At 48.5% G+C, this 23,040-nt stretch overlaps 1 protein-coding gene across 15 annotated transcripts in view; it reads left to right on the top strand.

Annotated features, from left to right (window-relative positions):
- Positions 1 to 23,040, top strand: part of MPRIP (myosin phosphatase Rho interacting protein) — a 162,638-nt gene that overhangs the window by 5,721 nt on the left and 133,877 nt on the right. For 13 of the 15 annotated variants that reach the window (XR_014504879.1, XR_014504880.1, XR_014504881.1 and 10 more), the window contains exon 2: positions 21,373 to 21,450. Coding sequence is in view for 11 of the 15 variants with exons in the window: in XM_083413284.1 (XP_083269410.1) it covers positions 21,373 to 21,450 (78 nt within the window). In the remaining 4 variants the exon portion in view is untranslated. Of the gene's footprint in view, positions 1 to 15,566; positions 15,766 to 21,372; positions 21,451 to 23,040 lie in introns of those variants that run through there. The other 2 variants (XM_083413288.1, XM_083413281.1) reach the window with 2 other exon arrangements.

Genomic DNA, 23,040 nt, shown 5'->3' with positions numbered 1-23,040 from the left:
GGAGTCGTGGGAGGGCAGCCATTGCCCAGTTTTTTTAAAAACTGTGCATTTATGTTTCGGAGGGTGCGAAAGAAGGGCTTTGCACCTTTATACAATATGCAGGTGTGCTTGGGCCCAGGGTCTTTTGCCTCACCATCCCCACTGCTGACTCCCTCTTGCTACTCAGCTTCAAAAAAAGGGGGGAAAAGTGTCCCCGGATTCATTGAAAAAAACTGGTAACTATACCTTAACCTCTAAAGTTGAGCTGCTGAAATCAGTCTCATAGAGTTGGAAGGGGTTCTGAGGGTCATCTAGTCCAACCCCCTGCAATGCTTAGGAGGAAACTAGGAGCGAAAGCGGACACTCTTTCCACTAGTTGAAGGAACCTTTTGGTCTAACCCTGGGTGTGTTTTTGATTGCATTTGTATTGTGCCTTTTTCTCCAATAAGATCAGAGTGGCGCACATAGTTCTCCCCATGTTATCCTTACAACAACCCTGTGAGGTAGGTTAGGCTGAGAGACACAGTGAGTCCCCCCCCCCCAGGTCACCTAGCTATCTTCGTGGCCAAGAAGGGGTTTGAACCCTGGTCTCCCAACCCTCTGGCGGCTGCAAAAGGCTTGCAGACCCAGTTTGGATCCTGCAGACAAATGCTTTGATTGAGCAGGTGGTTAATCTCAAAATTCTCCTCCTTGATCCGAAATTTGCGGCTCTCTACCCAGACTTCACCTCCACACCATGCATTTAAAAGCACGGCTCCCCTCCCTCCCCAAAAAAGAACCCTGCAGTTTACCTGCACAGAGCTACAATTCCCAGCACCCTTAAGAAACTACAGTTCTCACAATACTTGGTGGGGAGTCATGTGCTTTAAATTTGTGATGTGGGTGTGTGACCAGGAATTCTCGTTTGCCCCGGGCTCTGGATGGTGGATGAAATAGGAAAATAAATAAATCTCAAAACGAAACATGTGGAGATTCCGCAAGTTTGAAGTATACTCATCTCTGGACTTGGCAAGTAGAGATTTTTTGACCTGCCAGGTCAAATTCAGTCTGCTCGTGGCATGATGGTAAACGGTCTGGGGGTTTTGCCTGATCGTCAAATGCTTTTCAGGCTGCTGTTCAGTTTGGTTTGGCTGCAAAGTTTTTTACATTTTGCAACCTAAGGCCCATGGGCCGGAAGCAGCCCACGGAGGTTGTTTGACTGGCCCACGAGCCGCCCCCAAACCAAGCCGCCCGCTGTGCTAAACCAGTGCAGCGCGGTGCGGGAACCTCACTTCCGCAGTGCCAGAAACCGCGTCTGCGCAGACGCCAAAAATTGCAGGTGGGCACACTCAGGCACACGCGTGACCCGGCCCATGGAGGGATCTCTGCGGGACCAATCCTGCCCAGGCAAGATAAACCTTGCTGACCCCTGGACTAAGCCCTGCCTCTCACCTGCTTATTTGAAGAATTGAGCTACCAGTCGGACATCTATGTTGTCTGATGGAAGCAGGGGTGTTTGGAGGGGGTGAGATCACATGGTGACGGGAGCAAGTCAGCAGTAAATCACACAGAGCAAGATGGAGTTAACTCTTTGTTAGCAGAAACAGGATTGACACGAGGGTCAGGACTAATGAGTGCAGCAACTCATCTCCAAAAGGCATTGCCCCCCCCCCAAAGCAGTTGCTGAAAGTCTCTGCCTCCTCACAGCTGCCTGAGTCCCTTCCTCTTCAGGGTTTCCCCCAAGCAATCTGAGATTGCGCTTGCATGAAGCTAACTCCTCCGCAGCCCTTTTCATGCCTCTTCTGGTTCTGGGAGACAAGTGGGGAGGGGAGCTTGTTGCATGAAGGGGAGACACCCGTACCTCTTCACCATCCAGACTCCTCTCTGCCTCTTGGCCTCCCTCCTCTCCGTCTTCAGCTTCTGAGTCTGGACTGCTCTCTGCCATAGACTCCCCCCGCTCACTAAGCCCTGTTCCCTCTTCAGCTTCCAACACCTCCTCTTCCCATTCTTCTCCCTCTAACCACTTGTTGTCATCCCACCACCAAATGCCTTGGTACTCAAACAACTTGGAACCCAAACACTGCAAACCCGGAAGTAAGTGTTCCGGTTTATGAACATTTTTCGGAAGCCGAACGTGCTCCGTTTTGAGTGTTACGCTTTCCAATTTGAGTGTTACCCTGAGGCCTGTCTGTTTTTGTATTCATTCTGCGTTTTCGTGGAACCCAGTTCAGCTACTGATTGATTGTGTGACTGCAGTACATTGTTTATCGCTTTCATTTTATGGATCAGTGGTCTCATTAGATAGTAAAATTCATGTTAAATTGCTGTTTTGGGGGTTGTTTTTAAAAGTCTGGAACGGATTAATCCATTTTGCATTACTTTCTATGGGAAAGCGCACCTTGATTTTGGAACGCTTTGGTTTTGGAACAGATTAAGTTTGAGAACCAAGGTACCACTGTATAGGAGGTTTGTGAGTCCCGCCTTTAAGCAGAGGGGTGTGTGATTGGTGAGTTGCAAATTGCACTGTCATGACTTAATTGACACTTTTATTTATTTACTAGGGTTTGCGTCCAGGCTTGATCCGCTCTCTAACCTCCCTGCCATTAACCCACATTAACCCACTTCCATGCCACAGCCATTGAGGTTGTGCATCGCACCAACCCCTATCCCAACTTCATGCAAATCCAGGGTTATGATGCAGGACTGCTCATCCTCCAATGGGTGCTGTGTGACGACAGCTTTCCATTTTTATGCATATAGGAAGATACATGTAATTTTATGTCCTTCATTACAGGGCCCCTGGAGCACATTACTATAATTAAAAAGCATAAACCATTCAGAAGGATTAAAAACACAACACGCGGTTCAATAAAACCTTTCCCCCTTAAATACTTGTTTGTACAAAAAAAGGGGCTATTATACACTTCAAAGAAGTGTAAGCATTTCCAAATACGAGTTTAAGCTCTAATGAAAGCCACAAATATAAAAATGTTTTGATATGGAAACAGAAATAAAAACCTAAATTAATGTCGCAGCGTAGGGAGAAAAACCTCAAGGTTTGATTTCATCTTGAAATTTGTTATCTGAAAAATGAATAAACAAAGACCATTTTCCCAGGCTATCTGTTCGTCTTCTTAAATGGCTTCCAGAAAAAATAAGCTGGTTTAATCAGCAATATAGTGTACCATGTTTTTCTTAACTGCTCTGTGATTGCAATGGTTTGCCTAGTTCCAGATTCTGTGATCTGTATAATCATTGCAGATAATTTCTATTTTTTACATATCCCATAATAATTCCCCATCCCTGGCTGTTGACCGTATGGCCTGGCGCTGATGGAAGTTGGGAGCCCAAGGACACCAGGAGGCCGCCAGACATTGGCAACACAGGCATATCGCGGGCACCAGGTTGGGGAACGGTGGTGTGTTCTTGCTGGGCCAGCGATCTGGCGAGCTCCATTCTTGGGTGCCAGGAGGAAAAGCGTTAGGGGAGAGATTTGCTTGTGCTCCTCGAATTCTGGAGGAAGCACCAGAATGTGGCAAGCTTCCAGATGTGTTGTCGTGCCCTTTCCTGCAAGGTCGGATCCTGCCAGAAAAGTAGCGGCACTGCATTGCAAGCTCCTTGTGTTTCGGTGTTTTTTTGCAAAAGAGGATCGGCAGCATTTGCATACAATTTGAAACTCAACAGCTGACAGCCTTTGATGTGTTCAAAGAGTTAGCGGTCAGATCAGATTGAACCCCAAGGGCTGGGCTTTGCTAAATCACACACTCTGTATTTCCTGTAGCCTGAGACCACAGAACTTGATAAGGCTTTTTCTCCTCCGTTTCCTTAAAATATGCTTTTGCTGCAAGGAAAGGAAGCCCCGTAAGAAATCCGTAAGACCTGCCCCGGTTGCTGATTTGCTGTCCAGCCAAGCTCAAGGTGTTGTTATTAGCATATACAGTCATACCTCGGGTTACAGTCGCCTCAGGTTGCATTTTTTCGAGTTGCGGACCACCGAAACCCGGAAGTACTGGAATGGGTTACAGTGGTACCTCGGGTTAAGTACTTAATTCGTTCCGGAGGTCTGTACTTAACCTGAAACTGTTCTTAACCTGAAGCAGCACTTTAGCTAATGGGGCCTCCTGCTGCTGCTGCGCCGCCGGAGCACAATTTCTGTTCTCATCCTGAAGCAAAGTTATTAACCTGAAGCACTATTTCTGGGTTAGCAGAGTTTGTAACCTGAAGCGTCTGTAACCCGAGGTACCACTGCACTTCCAGATTTTGGCGGTCGCGCATGTGCAGAAGCGCTAAATCGCACTTTGCACATGCGCAGAAGTGCCGAATCGCCACCCGTGCGTGCACAGATGCACCGCTGTGGGTTGCGAATGCTGTGGGTTGTGAGCATGCATCCCACACGGATCACGTTTGCAACCTGAGCATTCACTGTAAAGCTCTGAACAGTTTACCTGCAAGATCACTTTGCCCCATATATGCCTGCTTGTCTGCTTTGATCTGCAGAGTTGGCCCTGTGCCACTTAATGTTCCGTGTTTGCAAGACATCGATCTTTCAGTGCGGCAGCAGCTATACAGTGGTACCCCGCAAGATGAATGCCTCGGAAGACAAAAAACTCGCTAGACGAAAGGGTATTTCGTTTTCTGAGGTGCTTCGCAAGATGGATTTTCCTAAGGGCTTGCTTCGCTAGACGAAACGGCCCTGCCTCTCCTGTCATGGCGACGGTCACTGCACGCACGCACGCTCGCTTCCCCGCTTCTCTGGCTCCCTTCCACCTTCCGGCTGCTGACTCCTCCGGCTCCCTCCTACCTTCCGGCTGACGGCCGACCTTCCGGCTGCCTCGCGCCGCTGCCCACCACCCTCTCGCGCTCCCCTCAGAGAGCCGCTGCCGCCAGCAGCCAGCGTTGCAGCCAGAGTCGCGCTCCTGAGCCCCGCCGCCCTCCAGCAGCCGCGTCGCGCGGTGACCACAAGGCGCGGGTGAGTCCGAGGTACCGGCTGCGGCAGCTGCCCTGCTTCTCCCCACCCCTACCCACCGTTGTTAGTGTTTAACTGCAATGGTGCTTCGCAAGACGAAAAAACTCGCTCAACGAAAGAACTCGCGGAACGAATTAATTTCATCTTGCGAGGCACCACTGTACTATGGTACTCCCTGCCTGTTGACATCAGTTGCCTTCGCTGCACTCTCTTTGGTTCCAGCTGAAAACATTTTTGTTTAGGCAAGGCTCTGAATCTCAGGGTTGTGGGTTCGAATCCCGTGTTGGGCGAAATATTCCTGGGGGATTGGACTAGATGATCGCCGTGGTTCCTTCCAACTCTACAGTCCTATGATTCTAAGTCTCCCTAGAAATGTAGAATGTTGATGTATGTTTTAATGTTCCCAGTTCATCGCTGATTTTGATTTTTCTCAGTGTTTTAAATACAGTGGTACCTTGGGTTACATATGCTTCAGGTTACAGACTCCTCTAACCCAGAAATAGTGCTTCAGGTTAAGAACTTTGCTTCAGGATGAGAACAAAAATCGTGTTCTGGTGGCGCGGCGGCAGCGGGAGGCCCCATTAGCTAAAGTGGTGCTTCAGGTTAAGAACAGTTTCAGGTTAAGAACAGACCCCCCAGAACGAATTAAGTACTTAACCTGAGGTACCACTGTAGTTGTTTTCAACTGTTTTTACTGATTTTTTTTTTCTAAACCACATTGAGGGTTTGGTGTGGGGTTTTTTTTTTATTTACAATCAAGTGGTGCACGACTCTTATGAAATAAAACAAATAAAAATAAATTGTAGAGTTGGGAGGGACCATGAGGGTCACGTGGTCTAGCCGCCTGTGATACAGGAATCTTTTGCCCCCCAAAAAAGCACACAAAACATCAAATATTGTTGCTGTTACCACTACTAAAATAATACAATCACCAGCCTTTCTGCTCCAAAGTGTCATTATGTCATTTTACTCTTGCAAGCGTCTTCTGAAGGATGTTGGGCTAGGAGAAAATGACCATTTCAAAGCCACATTCCTGAGTGAGTCAGAACTTGAACTCAGATCTTCCCAGGCCAAGTCTGCCGCTCTGCAGGATGCTGTGTGTGTGTGTACACAGAAGAGAGTCTCAGTGGTTTTAGTCATTCCTGTATTTCAACTTTCCCCAAGTTGATGTCCTCCAGAAGTTGAATTTCCTTTCACGCCAGCCCCTGGCCAGCATGACTAGTGGTCAGGGTTCAGGGGGTTGTAGTTTAGCAAAATTTAAAGGCCACAGGTTAACCTGGACCTAAGATAAGCAAAAGCAAGCTCAGTTAGAAGAAATGGGTGTGTTTCAGTCTGCTAGCAACTTTGCAATGCATAGGATTCTATAGTCCAGTTTTGTTTTGTTTTTGCGTTTTTCCCCATCTCAAAAGAGCCGCACAACAGGTTCATTTTAATTATCGCTGGAAAACTTTTTTTTCTTTTTCTTTGATGTGTAATCTTGTGTTGGTGCAAGAGGCTGATAATGATTGATAGTAATTTTTACCCTGCTGTTTCTGTTCATAAACACTCAGAGGGGGCTGACAAGCAGCAGCAGGGCAGGTTACAAATGCGGGGAGAAAATGGTAGCACAATAAAATCCCAGTGTTTCACAACTCAAGGGCAGAGCAGGTTTTAAAAATAGCCGATCATCAAATGTTAAGAGTGTCGCTGGATTTTTTTTTAATGCATAAAAGCTGGTCCCCATGGAAAGAGTACTCAAAATCTTTCTGACACCACCAGAAAGACCAGAGATTTGAACCCGAAACCTTCTGCACGTAAGGCGGGTGGATGTTGTGCCACTGAACTGCAGCCCTTTCTCCAGAGGCACTGGCCTGCCTTAGAGGGGTGGCTGCAAGCATTTGCATGCACACAAATAGTTTACGTGAAGCACGAAAGTGTTGCATGCATGCTGAGTTGCTGCTGTGTTCACTTTTGAGTTTTGCACTTGTAATGATATGGGGAAATCTGAGGGCAGTGAAGATGATCAGACTGGGTGGGCCGTGGGCAGTGCCAGATTTGTGTATATATAAGCTGAACAAGCTATAGCTTAGGGCCCCACTCTCTTGGGGGCCCCCAAAAAAAATTAAAGGGGAAAAAACCTGGATGTACATTTCCAAAATATAAGATAAAAAACAAATAAAATAAAACCTACATCCAGCAACAGTGTTTTGTGTTGTGTAGGCTTCTATGATGTAAGTCATGGGCCCCGCCTGCTAGCCTGCTCCCTAAAATATCACTGGTTTACTCATTTCTATATACAGTGGTACCTCGGGTTAAGTACTTAATTTGTTCTGGAGGTCCGTTCTTAACCTGAAACTGTTCTTAACCACTTTAGCTAATGGGGCCCCTTGCTGCCGCTGCGCCGCTGAAGCACAATTTCTCTTGGCATCCTGAAGCAAAGTTCTTAACCCGAGGTACTATTTCTGGGTTAGTGGAGTCTGTAACCTGAAGCGTATGTAACCCAAGGTACCACCGTACAGTCATAGCTCTTGTTACGTTTGCTTCATGATACGTTTTTTCAGGTTGCGTCCCACGGCGACCCGGAAGTACCGGAAAGGGTTACTTCCGGGTTTCATCACTTACGTATGCATAGACGCACAAAATGACACCATGCGCAGAAGCGGTGAATCGCAACCCGCTTGTGTGCAGACGTGGGTTGCGTTCCTTTCAGGTTGCGAACGGGGCTCCGGAACGGATCCAGTTCACAACCAGAGGTGCCACTGTATAGGGTGCCTCCATTCTGCATGGACTGGTTACATGGCAACATGTGCAAATGGCTTTAGATACCTATTAGGCCCGTAAATTACCATGGCCAAACTTGGCCCTCCAGCTGCTTTGGGACTACAATTCCCATCATCCCTGACCACTGGCCCTGTTAGCTAGGGATGATGGGAGTTGTAGTCCCAAAATAGCCAGAGGGCCAAGTTTGGCCATGCCTGTCATATAGCATATATCCAACACAAAAAACAGCAACAATTTGTTGTTGACAAAGGACAGCTGGACATAGAAAGGGCCCCATTACCTTCAGTAGCTTAGGACCTCATCAAACCTAAATCCGGCCCTGGCCATGGGCCTGATCCAGAAAGCTCTTATGTGGTCAAATTTTCTTTCAGCGAAAGATGCTTTGTAGCAGAGTTGGGTCTCAGATACAGTTGTGGAGTTTCCTTTGCATCCAGCAAACTATCTCTTGAGATTCCTGCATTTCAGGGGGTTGGACTAGACAACCCTCAGGGTTCCCATTCGACTACAATTGTATGAGTCTGTGAGCTGCAGAGGTTGGACATAGCTTGTTATATTTAAAAGAGAAGACTGGGGGACTGGACAGGTTAGAGCAGACACCCCCAAACTCGGCCCTCCAGATGTTTTGGGACTACAACTCCCATCATCCCTAGCTAACAGGACCTGTGGTCAGGGATGATGGGAATTGTAGTCCCAAAACAGCTGAGTTTGGGGATGCCTGGGTTAGAATTTTTCTAAAATACCCAAAAGGTTGTCATGCAGAAAATGCGAATTCTGTGCTCATGTGTGGTCGGAGGCATCAATGCTTCTGAATACCATTTGCTGGAAGCTACAGGAGGGGAGATTGCTGTTGCTAAAAACATTGTATTTCATCTATGTTTTTAATTTGTGTAAGCTGCCTTGATTTCCCCGTCTGGGACATAAATAAGTATAAGAATAATAATGCAATAAATTGAAAAACGTGTGCGCCATTGGGCTGTTGGCACCAATGCTGTCTGTGGCTTGTGAGCAGGCCTCTCCAACGGGTAAGAGTCTCCTTCTGTCCTCATGAGGCCTAGCACCATGGTTGAGGCTGTGTGTAACCCTCTCCCTTCCACGGGGGGGGGGGGGGGTCACTGCACAGGATGTCAGTGTGGGAAGCAGTAGCTTGTGGGTCCTAAATTTAAATATTTCCCAAGAATCCCACTTTGAGTTCGCAAGTCATTTTTGATGATAATGGAAGAAGGAGATAAAAGTGAGTCACAGGATAAATAACGGCGGACTTCCAGACAAAGAGCTTGGCAGACAAAACTTTGACCGCACCGTAAATGGAGGAGTATTCTATGCAAACTGTAAACAGAGCTTCGCAATTCATAACAGAGTCCTTACAAAGGTGCTTTTGTTGGGAAAGGGTGTTTTTTTATGGCATAATAGGTAATGCAATGGGTTTCCCAACAAAAGAGACATGTTGCCCAGGTCTGGAGTGACAGTTCAGAGCTGTGGCCTTGCGGAATCTGCCATTCTTCCCGGCCTCAACTTTCCCATCTGCGGGATGGGCGTAATAACGCTGGCCCACCTTACAGGGCTGCCGCAAATTCGGAAATATTGAGCATGCCCGGTGGTGGAAAGGATGTTTTGCAGGCATAGGGTCTCTGGGTCACACGCAGCATCATTGGGGAAAGACTCATATCTGATACCCCAGTGATAGGCTGCCAGTCAGTGGAGGGGATGAATGGCTGAATGGTCTTCCTGTGAGATGTCTGTGAGACATTTCTAGGAAGGAACTATCATGTGACCTTGATCTTGGAACCTTTGCACAGATCTGATTCACACATGCTAGTGTCCGGTTACCTGGAGTCAGAGCTGGTGTAGGTTTCCTTTTGGTCAGCTTTGTGGCTGAGGTGGGAATGTTGACCCCAGAGGCAGGAGAATGAAGGGTGGCAGGGAGAGGCAAGCTGTTAGGAGCCCACCACTGTCCAAAATAGGGGTCAGCAAACTTTTTCAGCAGGGGGCCGGTCCACTGTCCCTCAGACCTTGTGGGGGGCCGGACTATATTTTGGAGGGGGGAAAATGAACGAATTCCTATGCCCCACAAATAATCCAGAGATGCATTTTAAATAAAAGGACACATTCTACTCATGTAAAAACACGCTGATTCCTGGACCATCCGCGGGCCGGATTTAGAAGGCGATTGGGCCGGATCCGGACCCCGGGTCTTAGGTTGCCTACCCATGGTCCATAACTCCAATCTCTTAAGGAACGATTTTCCAGTTCTGGCTGTGGACTCCACTCACCCAGAATGAGCATTGTATCTTCTTGAGGGAGGAGGTTTGAGTATAGAAGGACATCCGTTTCCAGCTGAGCCTTCCTGGATCAGCAGTGTCTATCTGAGTTCTAGTACCTACGGGACCGCCTCTCCTGGTATGCCCCTCGGAGGACCTTAAGGTCCACAGATGACAACACTTTGGAGGTCCCAAGTCGCAAGGTGGTTAGATTGGTCTCATCTAGGGCCAGGGCCTTTTCAGTACTGGCCCCGACTTGGTGGAATGCTCTGTCCCAAGAGACTAGGGCCCTACGGGACTTGACATCTTTCCACAGGGTCTGCAAGACAGAGCTGTTCCTCCCGGCCTTTGGTTTGGACTCAGTATGACCTTATGTTTCCCTCCCCTTATGGTTTTGAACTATGGGCTACTATTAAAATGAGGCTTCACTTTAAATTGTATTTTAACCCGTATTTTAAATAGTTCCCTTCCCCCTCCCCTATTATGTTTTTATTGTGATTTTACTGGTGTTAGCCGCCCTGAGTCCAGCTCTGGCCGGGGAGGGCGGGGTATAAATAAAAATTCATTATTATTATTATTACTATTATTATTATTACAACATTTTTCACTTCTGGTCTGGTTCCAACTTCAGGCCTGGTCTTAGTTGCTCATTCGAAGCTCACAACTCACTCCGAAAACCTTCCCATGACCCGGTTCCTGACACCCTTTTATATCTGGATTCAGAATTCTAGGATCACAGCTCTAGGCGAATAACGGTTATGCTCCTAGCCGGCTTCTACTCTTGTTTCGTTTCAGATAAATATTTCCTGAAAAGAAGCCCTGGGTGACTTTCCTCACTCGCTCAAATTCTTCAGCTGGTGGCCAGTGGCATCACTCTGGAAAAATCCAGCTGTGTTTGGGTAATTATTAGGATTAAACAGGGCGAAGACATTCTGCAAAATGTCAAGCGAGCTTCTGCCGTCACCCTGTTCCGCCAGGCCTACGCAGGCAGTTCAGAATACATCCTTCCACAATGCTTAATTGATGTGTAACTTTTCTGTATGGTTTTATGCAGCGCTGTTTTTTTCAGAAAAAAATAGGTGCCGGAACTCACCACGAAATTCTCCCTTGTCCTCTTTGAATGGGAACGCGCTTCCCTGAGAGTTGCCAGAGCTGAGTTCTGGCTGCGGAACAAATAAAGCCCTGGTTTTCTGCAAGATTGTATAAAATGATGTGTGTCCTGGAGAAGGTGGAAAGCTGGAAGATTTGGGACATACAGAAGAAAGTCCCTCTTTGCGCAGTGCAGTGTTAAACTGTGGAACTCGCTGCCCCATGGCCGCCAAGCTGGGCGGCTTGAAAAGAGGATTAGGCAAATTCATGGAGGGCTATTCATGGCTACAGTCGCAGGCAGTGATGTTTCTGAATGGCAGATGCAGGAACCATAGGAGGAGAGAGGGCTGTGGGTTCGAATTCTGCTTGGAGGTTTCCCATAAGAGGCATCTGGTTGGCCACTTGTGAGTACAGGATGCGGGACCCGATGGCCCCCCTAGTATTCAGGACCCCCTTGTCCGAGGAAGTGGAAGGAACCCCGGGATACTCTGGAACACAGTTAGAAACCCTCTTGAGTCTAAGGCCTCTCCTCCCACTCTTTTGCTCCTTCTCTGCCCCCCAGCCAGGAATTTTTCCTGGTGAGTAATGTGAACTTCTGCAGCATGTTTTGACGGGTCAGCCGCGCAGCTCCCGGCGAATTCCTCCTCCTCCGAGCTCCTAAAAAACATTTTCTCATGATACCCTTGTTTCCTAATCCCTTTGGCATCGCGGTTAGGGACTGCGCCAGGTGTTGTTTTTTAAATTTCGGGAAGGCAGCGAGACGGGGCTTAAATTGGATCAAGGCTCCGTCGGGAACGATTCTGAGCAGGACGGGATGATGGAGTCCCAGAGTTTTCTGCTTCGTGATGAGCTGTTTATAAATAAGCGCTGACGTTTGGGTCATCTGTCAGGATGATGGCACAGTTCCTGAAGGGGCTGACATTACCTCCCTGGCACGTCCGACAAGCCAGGCCTGTGAAATGCCGCTCGCCTAGGGTGAACCGGGAATGGCCTCCAAGTGAGCATAGAGACGTTTTCTTGGGGTAAACGAACCATGGGGTTTCTCTCTTTCCGTAAACATCTTAAACTGCCATTCATGGGTGGGCGGACTCCTAAGATCTTTGGAGGCAAAATCACCACTCTGGTGGCACCTTTTAAAAGTCAGGGTTCTTTTGTGGCATAACCTTTTGAACATGTCTAGCAGACTTGTATAAAGTTTGGGGTCCACCTCTGACCATTGTCTCTTCCAGTGGGCCAGAAGCAGCTCTTTAAGGTCTTTTTGGGGGTGGGAGAGGAGAGATAATGCCCTTCCTTAGCTACCTGATCTTTTTAGCTAGAGGTGCTGAGAACGGAACCTGCGGTCTTCTGCATCTGAAGCAGGGCTGGGTGATACCTGGTTTCCAACATTGTGATACATCGTCAGCTAAACATCGCGATAGACCAATATATCCCAATGTCTGAAATAAGGATGGAGTTATTCTGGGATAAAATAATAATAATAATAATAATAATAATAATAATAATAATAATAATAATTTATTATTTATACCCCGCCCATCTGGCTGGGCTTCCCCAGCCACTCTGGGCGGCTTCCAAAAGAATATTAAAATACTGTGATACATCAAACATTAAAAGCTTTCCTAAACAGGGCTGCCTTCAGATGTCTTCTAAAAGTCTGGTAGTTGTTCTTCTCTTTGACATCTGGTGGAAGAGCATTCCACAGGGTGGGTGCCACCACCGAGAAGGCCCTCTGCCTGGTTCCCTGTAACTTGGCTTCTTGCAGGGAGGGAACCACCAGAAGGCCCTCAGAGCTGGACCTCAGTGTCCGGGCAGAACGATGGAGGGGGAGACGCTCCTTCAGGTATACTGGACCGAGGCCGTTTAGGGCTTTAAAGGTCAGCACCAACACTTTGAATTGTGCTCGGAAATGTACTGGGGGGCCAGTGTAGGTCTTTCAAGACCGGTGTTATATGGTCTCGGCGGCCACTCCTAGTCACCAGTCTGGCTGCCGCGTTCTAGAAACAAAGTGTTTCTAGTTTTCAACACCAATCTAGGTTATTTCTTCCTTCCATGCTTTACTGAGACCTAGCCAGATACCTAACTATGAGCCAGTGTTGTATAGTTCAGGAGTTGGCAGGACTTGAGCCTTGTGGGCTCAAACTAAGTTTTCTTTTGTCCACTGATGGGATTTAGAAGCTAAATGGTGGCTCGGGATGTGGAGCCACTTACCTGCTGCCTTGCATGAGCAAAGACTGGGATAAACGGCATATAAAAGGTAAAGGACCCCTGACAGTTAAGTCCAGTCGCAGACAACTCTATGGTTGCAGCGCTCATCTCGCTTTACTGGCCGAGGGAGCCGGCGTACAGCTTCCGGGTCATGTGGCCAGCATGACTAAGCCGCTTCTGGCGAACCAAAGCAGCGCACGGAAATGCCATTTGCCTTCCCGCTGGAGCGGTACCTATTTATCTACTTGCACTTTGACGTGCTTTCGAACTGCTAGGTTGGCAGGAGCTGGGACCGAGCAACGGGAGCTCACCCCGTCGCGGGGATTCAAGCTGCCAACCTTCTGATCGGCAAGCCCTAGGCTCTGTGGTTTAGACCACAGGGCCACCCGCATCCCATATGCATATGCAGATGTACAAATCTACACCTGAGTTGCTTTGGGTGGCTGCTTCCGTCAGCCTTATTGGGGAACCAAATTGGGCCAATCATGCTCTCTTGGCCCAGTCTTCCTCACAGGGTCGTCGTGAAGATAAAGGAGGTGAGGGAGCCCCTTTCTCGCTCCTTAGTGGAGTGATGGGGCACACATGTGAGGAACAAGCATTTTTTGCTTCTTTGCATAGCACCACCAATGTGCAACAGGCTTTCTCAATATACAAGGAGACAGGTCTCTGCCCCAAGGATCCTTCAGTCTAAAAATAGACCCCCAAAAAGGAAAAGGAAGTGAACGCAAGGTTAAACCAGGGAAGGATAATGCACGTTCCTAAATAATAAGAGAGCAAATGATGAGGTTAAATTGTCCCCTTCTTCCTTGGCAGGGAGATGGCAGAGAGTCTCAGGTTTCACTGATTCCTTGGGTGGATGTGACCCATTTCTCGCAGATGCCTGGGATGTGTCAGGGCAGCTCTCTGACAGCCTCATGTAAACCCGACAGCCGGCTTCTTGCCCTGCCTGTTTCCTATCGTAACTGTTCCAGCCGGCTTTGAGGAGGCCAGACCCAAACAGCCAGGAGGAGTGAAGATGAAGGAATGCGCAGAGCGGCAGGGAGTGGAGTTTCGTTAGTTGCTGGCTCAAAAACTCCAACTTGCGCCGCTGTTCGCATAGGCCTCTTGCTGCAGCAACCCTTCCTTCTAATAGCAAACTCAGGGCGCGGGCGCCAACAGCAGTGGTCGAAATTAGCCGGGCGCCAGGAGCATTTTGCACCTGGTTTCAACCATTTGCGACCAGGTGTAGAGGCCAGGGTGGCTCCTGACATCTCTCTCCACCATCTGGAGGTGTGTGCCTGGGGATCCGTGGATCTGGACTGTTTTCACACACTAGTACCCTGTCCTGTAGAATTCTATCAGTTATGTTTTATCTGCAAAATCAGAATTTCAGGAAACAAAATGCCTTTTCTGTGCAGCCTAGGCAAGAGCAGCTGACAGTGTTATAGTGCCGTACCTTGGAAGTCGAAGGCCTTGCAAGTCGAATGTTTTGGCTCCCAAACTCCGCAAGCCCGGAAGTGAGTATGCGAATGTTCTTTGGAACCCGAATGTCCGACGCGGGTTCTTCGGGTTCCTATTGGTTGCAGGAGCTTCCTGCAGCCAATCGGAAGCCGTGTCTTGGTTTCCGAACATTTTGCAAGTCAGGCGGACTTCTGGAACGTATTCCGTTCGACTTCCGAGGTACGACTGTAGTGCATGATTGCCCTTATCTTCATTTACCCCTTCCCAGTGCCCTGCTCACAGTTGTGAAGAATGTTCTTACGTTATGAATGGTGGGTGTCACCATTAAGAAAAAGAGATCAGAATAGGCTCATATACACGTGGACTGTCTGTGGATCAAGTAACTTTTCATTTTGTAAGTTCCCAGACTTCTTCACTTAGCTCAATAACTAGCCAGGTGTTTAAGTCAATCACAGTCAGTCCATCATTTGAAAAATAAGGCTTTAGAGTCGTCTTGCCCCCAAAATGGCGGCTGGATATTCCGTTTTGGTGACTGCAACCCTGGTTTACAGAGCCATTTGGCCCCTAGCTTATATATCTGAGTTTCTAACCCTGTTTGGGAATTAACCCGTGTGGTTTGGCGAGGGATGTTTTCCTGGCGTCACAGAATTGTAGAGTTGGCGGAGGAACCAGGAGGGCCATGCAGGAATCTTGCGCCCAAAGTGGAGCTTGAGGCCAAGAGTCTCGCGTTGCACCGACGGAGGAGCTGCCTGGTGTCGTTTTTGCAAAGGATCTGAAGGACGTAGCCTCCTCTGAGCAAGCGCGGAGGGAGTGACAGGTGCGTAAGTGTGCAGAGTTCAGGAGAGGGCGAGGCCGCTTTGAGCCGCAGAGGAGGGAGATTGCAGGCAGGAGGGTGTGTGCGCATGGGGGGGGGGTGGATCCCTGGGTGTGGATCCCAGGAGCCTCGCGGAGGAAGAAGGTGCATCATCAGCCGAGAGGGAAAGGAGAGAGGGCAGAGGATCCGGAGGAACTTGGAAGCGGAGAGCCATGAACCGAGGAAAAAGTGCCCGTGCCAGGAAGGCGTTTGAGGAGTTGGGAGCAGAAGGCAAGGTCCGTCTGAGCTTCGCAGGCCTGCCTGGGCAGGGGATGGGATGCCGGGGCTTAAGTGCTTAACCTAGAGAGGTGTGGTTCAGTAATGTCTGGGGTGAAAGTTTTACCCAGCATGGATACATGGCCAGAAGCAAAGAGGGATCGGTTTGAGGGAGAACGTTCATTCTTTTCTTCCTTACTCAAAATTCCCATGCCCTCTCCTCGCTTTGGAGGGGCTGCGCTGAGGAATAATAAATCACGCGATCTTGGTCAGGGGGCTTCCGGGGGGCTTTGATCGTTTGCTGTGACTCTGCACCTGGGTGTTGTTCTGCAGTCTGGATTCCTTTACGTAGGCCTGTTCTGAGTTGTTCCCTGTTGTTCTCTTGAAATCAGTACAGATCGTTAGAGGGAAACATAGTTTTGGAACCAGGAGGCAAATTGCAGCCTGGCGATCGGTTTAAAGCTGTAGTTGCAAGTTTCAGTTAGGTGGTAGGTTCACTCTACCCAAAGTGGCTTCATGAATTAGGAAGGTTTGTTGTTGTGAGCTGTCCTGAGCTCTACAAATGAAGGGCACTATACAAATTTTAATATTATTATTATTAATAGAAGAAGAAGAAGTAATTAAAATAAATAGGTCCTCAGTCAGTTGGGCAGAGCTCAGTTGGTAGAGCATGAGATAATTGATCTTAGGGTTGTGAGTTCAAGCCCCATGTTGGGCGAAATAGATTCTTGCCTTTCAGAGGGTTGGACTAGATGGATCCCTTCCAACTCTACAGTTCTGTGACTTAAATTTTGTTTCAAGAATCTAGTGCTCACACAAACAAAAACTCTCCAGGTGCTGTCTTAGATGATATGTTCCTTTAGCAGGAGGGGGGGGGGGTGCCTTTTTCAAAATGTTGTGGCGAGTTTTCTTCTCCCCCTTATTTCCTCCAGAGTGTCTGGTTTTATCATCCATACGCATGTCTGTTCAGGTTTATTTGACTTGATTCTCCTGTTTCTCTTTTCTGCAAATCTGGGCTGATTAACCAGAGCTGCCTGCCGTCTGATCAAAGAGACTTGCGACTCCTAACTGCAGTTCTCAATTATTTTAATCAATCAAAACTCATGTGGCCTACAAGTTTTCTTTAATTTGGAGATCGCCTTGGGACCTGTGAGCACAACTGACTATCCTCTGGTTTTAGGACTGCAGTATTCTGAACGGTGTATTTTCTCTGCATCAGTGTTAGTACCTTGGTGCAGGGGTTCAGGGGCCTGGGCTTGGGGAGAGGAGGGACATGGGTTCGAATGTGGACCCAGCTACTTTATGTGCGTGGCTTTTATCTTCCAGCCCCACTTCCCTGAAGGGAAAGAATAGGGCAGTGGTAGGCAACCTAAGGCCCATGGGCCACAAGCGCCCCACGGGGGTCGTTTAACCGGCCCACGAGCTTGGTGAGTCCCCACACACTGCGTGGCGTGGGGACTTGCTTCTGCAGTGCCAGAAATCACGTCTGTGCATGTTCAGACACCGAAAATCACGTCTGTGCAGATGCGGACATTGGAAATTGTGTCTGCGCAGATGCAGGCACCGAAAATCGTGGCTGCGCATGCGCAATCCGGCCCAAGGAGGGATGTCCGCTGGAGTGAACCAGCCCAGGCGAGGTAAACCTTGCCGACCCCTGGAATAGGGTGACCCCCCACCCCACCCCACCCTATACCACACCCCAGATTTTTTGTGAGGGCAGGATAAATAAGTGGAAGATGAAGTTAAAAGCTTAAACTGGATTTTTAGCTTACATGGATTTGAACCCTGCGACTTTGCACAGCAGACCAAACAATCCCGCAAATACCTTCGCCCCAATTTGTACGCATCTGTTTTCCTTCTGCCAGCCATGCGGAGGGGCAGTTTGTTACGAAGGGAGGGGGGTCGCTCTGGGCCTTCGGCATCTTTATCCTTGGCTCTCTTCTCTTGGAGGTTTCCCCCCCAGGCCTGGCCCCATCCCCTTTCACGCAATTCCCCTCATGGTTCATGAGGCCTAGCAACTTGCTTTATTGCAATATGATTTCTTAGGACTCTGGATGTTTCACACTCCCACTGTTTGATGGCGACATTCTGGAAGCACTGTTCCTGTTAGACTGTAAAATAAATTAAATGTTGTGGAGTGAAGAGCTGCGGAACCAGATCTGCCTTGCAAATCTGACTGTTGGTTCTCAGGGTTTGAAGGAGAATTGTGAGTGAGACGCAAAATATTTTTTTCTGCCAGTTGGTGGTGAATGACAGTTGCGTATTTGTATGTGTGTTGTGTGTTGTGTGGACTCCCTTGAGAGCTGGTGGACTCTCCTTCCTTGGGAGGTTTTGAAGCAGAGGTTGGATAGTCTTCTATCATGGATGCCTCTGTCCAGTATATCTGAAGGAGCGTCTCCACCCCCATCGTTCTGCCCGGACACTGAGGTCCAGGTCCGAGGGCCTTCTGGTGGTTCCCTCGCTGTGAGAAGCCAAGTTACAGGGAACTAGGCAGAGGGCCTTCTCGGTGGTGGCACCCGCCCTGTGGAACGCCCTCCCATCAGATGCGAAAGAGAAAAACAACTACAGTGGTACCTCTGGTTGCGAACAGGATCCGTTCCAGAGGCCTGTTCGCAACATGAAAAGAGTGCAACCCGCAGCGGCGCATCTGCACACACACTTTGGCGCTTCTGTGCATGCGCGTGACATCATTTTGCGCATCTGCGCATGTGCAAGCGGTTAAACCCAGAAGTAACCCTTTCCGGTACTTCTGGGTCACCTTGGGACGTAACCTGAAAGAACATAACATGAAGTAAACGTAACATGAGGTATGACTATACCAGACTTTTAGAAGACATCTGAAGGCATTCCTGTTTAGGGAAGCTTTTAATGTTTGACGGACTATTGTATTTTAATATTTTGTTGGAAGCTGCCCCAGTGGTTGGGGAAACCCAGCCAGATGGGCGGGTATAAATAAATTATTATTATTATTATTATTATTATTATTGACCCCTGTATGGCAGGGGGTTGGATTGTATGACCCCCGGTTCCCTTGTGATTCTGTGGTGTTCATGCGGCTTAGTGGTGAGGAACGTCTGACCCGTGGGCTGAATGTGGCCCTCTAGGACCCTCTGCCTGGCCCTCTCCAGGCCACACCTGCTTCTTGGCCACACCCTCCTGACATATTTTTGCCATGCTGGACTGTGTCCTTGAACTTCTGATACTGCCTCTTCCTCACCTGGGTGGAGGTCAGAGGGGGAAGTTTGTGTGTGTGCGTGTGTGTACAAATGAGTCAACTGTACAAAGGTAAAATTTGCATTCATGGCTCCAACCACTCTTGCTTCTGTCATGTGCTTTCTGGAAGGAAATGTGTCCCTGAGACTGAAAAGGGTTGCTCATCCATGCGCATTTAAGGCCGATCTCCCTTCCCTTCACATCACCTCAAGACACACCAGTCGTTCACTGCAGTCAGTCCACACATTCATTTAAGACAGCAGTGCCCAAACCTTTTTCAAATAGGGCCAGATTTGATGAAGTGAACATGTGTGAGGGCCGACGAAAGTTGTTGGACATTTTTTTTAGGATTGAAATTGCTGAGCTTTTTTTAGGATTTTACACCAGGACATATACTGCCACAGGGGGGATTAAATCAACCAGCAGGCCGGATTAGGCCCCCGAAACAGACTTTGGACATGCCTGATTTAAGAAATGCAGCGATGTCCGTGGATGTGTGAATCGGGCCCAGAGTGTGTTGGGTCAGGGGAAAGCCAGGAACCAAGATGAGCATTGTATATTTCTCAAGAAAGGAAGGAAAGAAAGAAAGATGGAGCAGGTTTTATTTACCACCATTTATTTCAAGGCCCTTTCACGGCTGTCAAATGTGGCCTTACCCTGTTTCTTGCAAGTGAGACCCGCAACAAAATGTTGCAGCGTGGGGTATTTCTTTTCAAGGTGCCAGCCAGCCACGCTCGTTCAGGAGACTCCATTTCATTTGTGCGCTCCCATTTTCAGCACCACCTCCCAACAGTTTTGGGTGTTCACTGAGCTTGAGCAATCCTTATCGGACTGTTTTTGGGAGGGAGGGTTCCCCCTTACTTTTCTCTCCCCCGTCACAAGATTTTTTGCCTTTTTTTGGGAACCCTCAGTGTTCCCTATCAGCCCTCAGCCAACCATGTAATGCTAGGAGAGTTAAGAACTAAATATGTTTTTAAAATTGCCCGTGATTTTCTTGTTTTATACATTTGGGGTGCTAACATTTTCCCCTTGTATCTATATATGGAGAGACAGATTGTGTGCGTGTGCATTTTTTAAATGTTGTGAAATCTTCTACTTGCACAGCAGGTATGTTGAGGTGTTGCTAAATCCTCTCTGAAGTTCATGTTTGCTTTTAATAAATAAATAAAAACCCATATTTTATTTTGATGGTTCACAGTTCCGAAAAGAGAGTATCCTGCTTATTTTTCTTCTTGGTTTCAGATTTCCAAATCTTAAAGACTGCAAGCGTTTATGACGTCTTCCTTGAGTTTCTGGTTTCTGTTTATTAATGTGGAATTATTTTAGGCTTCCTTTGCAGGCTCGCTTTAGTACGGGGAGGAAAATTGCGTGCCATGGGGATTGTTGAAAGGGAAAAAGGAGAGTGAACTTAGCTCTTGTACCTCGAGAACATAAGAACATAAAAAGAGGCTTCTGAATCAGGCCATCTAGTTCTCACAGTGGCCAAGGGGAAAACTGCCAACAGGATTCGAACACAAGACCAAATCTCCTGTGGTTTCCATCAACTGATACCCGGGAGCATTCCTGCCTCTGGCCACAGACACAGAGCATAGCCGTGGATGGCCGTCTCCTCCAAGAATTTGTCCAGTCCTCTTTCAAAGCCATCCGAGTTAGTGGCCATCACTGCTTCCAGTGGCAGGGAGTTCCATAGTTTAGTTCTGCCCTGGGCGAAGGAGGACTTTATTTTACCTGTTCTGCATCTTCCAGTATTCAGCTTCATTAGACGTCCACAAGTTCTAGCGCAGTGTTTCCCAAACTTGGGTCCCCCGCCTGCTTTTCGACTACAGTTCCCATCATCCCTGACCACTGGTCTTTCTCCCTAGGGATGATGGGAGTTGTAGTCCAGAAACAGCTGGCGATCAAAATTTGGGAAACGCTGTAGAGCAATCTATACACTTCCTCTTGGCCATCTATAATTTTATAAACTCCTCTCATTTTTCTAGACTAACTCCTTTTCTCTAAACTAACAAGTCCCAAATGTTGCGGCCTTTCCTCATGGGAGAGTCGTTCCACCCTCGCGATCATTTTTGGTGTCACGTTATCTGAACCTTTTCCCAACTTTACAGTATCCCTTCTGGGGTGAGGCGACCAGAACCCCACATGTTATTCCAAAGGAGGCCACACCTGATATCCCTTTAATGGGAGATTCCGCCAGCCATTGAACTTGGGGTCCTCTGCCTGCAAATCCCATGCCCTGGCAAGGAGCGATGGACCATATATAGAGTTTTGCGGTGGTTTCTTCTGTCCTGCAAATAGCCAGGGCTCTGTGCCAGCTGTCATTTGCGTCACTGAGTACAATGCCCCCCCAGTTGTACCTTTCTTAGAAAACAAACAAGGCTGATTATTTATTGTTGTTGTTTCCACTTCTTTTCCAGGCCAAGCCCATTTATGGTGGATGGCTTTTGCTGGCTCCAGAAGGCACTGATTTTGACAATCCCGTGCACCGCTCTCGGGTAAGGATGGGGGGTCTCTCTGCTGAGTTGGGGGGGGGCGCGTTTAAGGATAGTCACAGCCCAGGTGGCCTGGTGCCGGGTGAACTGAGTGCAGCAGGAGTGAAGGAGAAGCGTAGGATAGGACCTTAGCCACATAATTCAGTTCTCCCCTAGCAAAAGCAAAACCCACAGCCACCAAGTTTCTAGTCCTTATGACTGCTCAGTTGTTTGAAAAACAAGAAATCTCAGAGGTAGCGGAATAAGATTTCCAGGAGTCACGGGGCGAAATGTCAGGGTAGCGAAAACTGGAATATATTATGCAAAATGAGGATTATGCAAATCTGCTCGGTTTTGCCTAAATTAAACAGGGAACGTGGTCCAGTTTTGCTTGGGTGCAGAGTTATAGTGGCTTAAAGGTAAAGGGACCCCTGACAATTGGGTCCAGTCGTGGACGACTCTGGAGTTGCACGCTCATCTCGCTCTATAGGCCGAGGGAGCCGGCGTTTGTCTGCAGACAGCTTCTGGGTCATGTGGCCAGCATGACTAAGCCGCTTCTGGCGAACCAGAGCAGTGCACGGAAACGCTGTTTACCTTCCCACCGGAGTGGTACCTATTTATCTACTTGCACTTTGAGGTGCTTTCGAACTGCTAGGTTGGCAGGAGCTGGGACTGAGCAATGGACGCTCACCCCGTCACGGGGATTCGAACCGCCAATCTTCTGATCGGCAAGCCCTAGGCTCTGTGGTTTAACCCACAGCGCCACCCACGTCCCCTAGGTGCAGTTAAAAAGAAAAGGGAAAATTAAGAGCATTGACAACTTCCCTGTCTTGCATTTCCCAACAAAAGTCTTGGTCGTCCCTCACTTCCTCTGAGTTTTCAGAGCTGTCAGGGATGGCAAGGACTGTCATTTGAGGCTAGGTGGGAGGAATTCAAGCCGCCCTCTTGCCTGCGCAGGGAGCTGAATGGGGAGTGGGTGGCGAATCAGTCTCATTCTTCGCCCAAGGCTTGGGAGACACTTAAGAAGCGGCGAAAGAGATTCTCGCTGCATTTTGAGTGTTTGCAGGATGCACCAGAGGTCTTGGGGAAGGACGAGGTCAGCGATCGCCACAAATAGCGGCTGACTCCTCCGGCCGACCCACATTTGTGAATCTGTGGGTGGAGGGCAGAGTGCCTCTCCTCCAAGCATCGCTTCCCTCTCTGCTGGGTAACTGAGACATCTGGATTAAGCCCTGACTAAGCCGGCATGAGCCTTGCCCTTTGCACCTGGCTTCTAAGGCTATATCCGCACCACACAGTTAAAGCAGTATGATGCCACTTTAAACAGTGATTATTACCCCCTCCCCAAGAATCTGGTAGTTTGTGAAGGCTGCTGAAATTGACCCTCGTTCCCCTCGCGGTGCTACAGTTCCCAGAGGGGTTATCAGCTAGACTGGTCACCAGCTAGAGTGGTGGCTGGGGGTGGCTGTCGAGACCATATAACACCGGTCTTGAAAGACCTACATTGGCTCCCAGTACGTTTCCGAGCACAATTCAAAGTTTTGGTGCTGACCTTGAAAGCCCTAAACGGCCTCAGCCCAGTATACCTGAAGGAGCGTCTCCACCCCCATCATT

This window comes from Podarcis tiliguerta, assembly GCF_965153285.1.
Source record: "Podarcis tiliguerta genome assembly, chromosome: 14".
Lineage (NCBI taxonomy): Eukaryota > Metazoa > Chordata > Lepidosauria > Squamata > Lacertidae > Podarcis > Podarcis tiliguerta.
The sequence above is the reverse complement of the archived record's forward strand: the minus strand, read 5'-3'. Positions and strand labels throughout refer to the sequence as shown.